Source organism: Bison bison, unplaced genomic scaffold (assembly GCF_000754665.1).
Source record: "Bison bison bison isolate TAMUID 2011002044 unplaced genomic scaffold, Bison_UMD1.0 scf7180017864285, whole genome shotgun sequence".
Lineage (NCBI taxonomy): Eukaryota > Metazoa > Chordata > Mammalia > Artiodactyla > Bovidae > Bison > Bison bison.
The window spans coordinates 1,857,412-1,860,645 of NW_011494857.1; the positions used below are offsets into that span (position 1 = coordinate 1,857,412).

General features: G+C 58.7%; 1 protein-coding gene across 1 annotated transcript in view; it reads left to right on the top strand.

Annotated features, from left to right (window-relative positions):
- NR1H2 (nuclear receptor subfamily 1, group H, member 2) overlaps positions 1-3,234 on the top strand; it is a 6,988-nt gene that overhangs the window by 978 nt on the left and 2,776 nt on the right. Inside the window, exons 3-8 of the mRNA XM_010849649.1 lie at positions 84-145; positions 226-348; positions 660-950; positions 1,033-1,316; positions 1,504-1,683; positions 2,396-2,495. Of these exons, the coding sequence (XP_010847951.1) occupies positions 103-145; positions 226-348; positions 660-950; positions 1,033-1,316; positions 1,504-1,683; positions 2,396-2,495 (1,021 nt within the window). The 5' untranslated portion in view covers positions 84-102. The remainder of the gene's footprint in view (positions 1-83; positions 146-225; positions 349-659; positions 951-1,032; positions 1,317-1,503; positions 1,684-2,395; positions 2,496-3,234) is intronic.

Here is a 3,234-nt window from a genome sequence, read left to right on the forward strand (position 1 = left end):
GGGGTCCCCTTATTAAGACCTATGGCTGGCCTACTCTGACCCTCCCTGGTTCCACAAGACTCTCCGACCCCGTGTATCTGCAGGCTGCTCCGTGACCCCACCATGTCCACCCCCACCACGAATTCCGTGGACACCCCCTTGCCTGGTGAGTGACCCCCCCTTCCCCAACACAGCTATTCTCCCATCAGGTTATTGTCAGCCGAAACTCACTGTGTCTCCTCCCAGGAAATGGCCCCAGCACTCCCTCTTCTTCACCTGGGGGAAAGGAGGATGGTCCTGAACCATGCCCTGGAGGGGCGGATCCTGATGTCCCAAGCACTGATGGGGCCGACTCAGCCTCCGTTGTGGGTGAGACAGGGTCCAGGGACATGGGTTGGGAGTTGATACGGAGGCTCAGAGAGGAATCTAGAAGGAGAGAAAGATCAGAAATGGGGATGGCCAGCCCCAGTGTCTTGCTGATTTTTTTTTTCTGTTCTTGGTACCTCTTATTTTGACCCATTCTTTGGGATTCACGGAAACACATCTTTCCCTCCGAATCACCATCTCTGTGGGTCCCCCTCCAACTCTGATTTGTTGCCTCTGATCTCTCATGGATCTGTCCCTCTGGCTGCTGTTTATCCCTGTGGTTCTGTCTCATGGCTTCTGTCCACCCATGCCAGTCATCCTAGACACAGCAGAGGAGCCGGAGCGCAAGCGAAAGAAGGGCCCAGCTCCAAAGATGCTGGGCGATGAGCTGTGCCAAGTGTGCGGGGACACAGCCTCTGGCTTCCACTACAACGTGCTCAGCTGTGAAGGCTGCAAGGGCTTCTTCCGCCGAAGTGTGATCCGAGGAGGGGCCGGGCGCTACGCCTGCCGGGGCGGTGGCACCTGCCAGATGGACGCGTTCATGCGGCGCAAGTGCCAGCAATGCCGGCTGCGGAAATGCAAGGAGGCAGGGATGCGGGAGCAGTGTGAGTCCTGGGGAGGGAGCAGGGCCAGGCCGGCCCCTGCCCAGCTCTGGGACCTCTGTTGAGGCCTGTGTCGCCCCACCAGGCGTCCTCTCCAAAGAACAGATCCGGAAGAAGAAGATTCGGAAGCAGCAGCAGCAGCAGCAGCAGCAGCAGCAGCAGTCGTCACCCACGGGGCCGGGAGTCAGCAGCAGCAGCCCAGCCTCTGGGCCTGGGGCCTCCCCTGGAGGGTCCGACGGGGGTGGCCAGGGCTCTGGAGAAGGTGAAGGTGTCCAGTTAACAGCCGCTCAGGAACTAATGATCCAGCAGTTGGTGGCGGCCCAGCTGCAGTGCAATAAACGCTCCTTCTCCGACCAGCCCAAAGTCACGGTACGGCCCCTTCCACAGCCTCGAGGGACAATGCACCCAGCGCGCTCAAGTTGACAGGGCCACAGTCCAGGGCACAGGGAGAGAATGAGGCTCCAGAGAACAGGCGCTTTGAGACGGGGTAGCCTTGGGCTCATGGGAGATGTCCTGATAGTAACCTGCCTGCTCCTCCCACCCCCCGTGTCCCCAGCCCTGGCCCTTGGGTGCAGACCCGCAGTCCCGTGATGCTCGCCAGCAGCGTTTCGCCCACTTCACGGAGCTGGCCATCATCTCCGTGCAGGAGATCGTGGACTTCGCCAAGCAGGTGCCTGGCTTCTTGCAGCTCGGTCGTGAAGACCAGATTGCCCTCCTGAAGGCCTCTACCATCGAGGTAACGGCCAGCCTGCCCAGCCTCAGAGAGGCTGTTCCATCCTGCTCTAGAAGAAGTCCTGAGATAAACCCCAGGAGAGATGTCAGGAGCATAGGGACAAAGCAGACTCTAGGCCTTGCCCTAGTGGGGGTGGTATTCTCCAGGAGAACCCTCAAATGCTAAATAAGTCATCAGAGCCTCCTATGAGGCGAGGAGAGAAACAGGGCCTGAGATGGAGAATAATTGAGGGTTGGGTTGGACAGCCACACTTCAGGGAACATGCTGACAAGGCTTGTTCAGGGAGTTGATGTTTGAACCAAAATCATGGTAATGAGTAAGTGCTGAGTGTCTAGTGTATGCTAGGCCCTATTCCAAGTGCTGGGGGCATGGTGGCGAACGGAGCAGACTGAAAGAAAGCTCTGCCCTGTGCCCCGTAAGCACCTGGGGAGAGTGTTCTGAGCGGAGAAGGCTGGGGGTGCCAAACTTGGGGAAGGGAGAGAGCTTGGAGCGTCCAGCGTGCTGGCTGCAGCCCTGTGGCTGAGAGATGATGGGGCGGGGTGGGGACGGGCAGGGGATGATCCCAGCAAGATCGGGCCCCCCCATTCAGGCCAGCAGAGGAAGGACGGGCTGAGGGGCCACAGGGTTTCTGCTTTCTCCCGTCATCTCTCCATGGGGCACTTCTCTGTACTCCTCGACATCTGCTCCTCACTCCTGTCCCCTCCGCCGCCCTCAGATCATGCTGCTGGAGACGGCCAGACGCTACAACCACGAGACTGAGTGCATCACCTTCCTAAAGGACTTCACCTATAGCAAGGATGACTTCCACCGCGCGGGTACGGCCAAGTGCAGGCTGGGCAGTGGGGTCCCTGCTGGCCAGGAGACCCAGGGCCTCACATCCCTGTCTGAGCTTCCATCTCTTCACCTCCCAACTAGGGTGAGGGCTGAGCCCACCCACCTCACAGTGAGAGCTAAGAGCACAGTGAGGTTATTGAGCCCTGACTCTGCACAGGGGGACATGGTGCAGGGTGCGACAGAGGGGCATGTGCTGTAATACAGGGCATCTTGGTAGGAATTAAGGAAAGACACTTTTTCCTCCCCAGCCCTGGTCTCATGTGACAGAGGCTAGATCTCAGTCCACTGGGAAATGCACAACCTCCCCAGCTGTACAGGGCAGCCCTGATCCCTACCCTCCAAGAGCACTTCCCTCTTGGGGTGTAACCGAGGCGATGGGGTTCTGGAGATTGTGTGGCTCAGTGGGACCAGAGGAAAAGGGAGGTGGGGAGTAGTGTTAGTTACCAGGAAACACAAGTGTAGGGCCTCAGTCTCTCCGCCTCTGGGCGTTCTCAGAGAGTCCTGCTTTCTCCTGTCATCTCTCCATGGGGCACTTCTCTGTACTCCTGGACATCTGCTCCTCACTCCATCTTTCCTTCCTCTTATTTCCTGGCTCTCCCAATACCCAGGGCAGTCCCAGTAACCCTTTGAGTATAAGCTTGGCAGGGGAGCACTAGGGGTTGGGAGAGTGTTTCTGGCAGGGGTCTCAGCATGTGCAGAGGTCCTGGGGGGGGGAAGAGT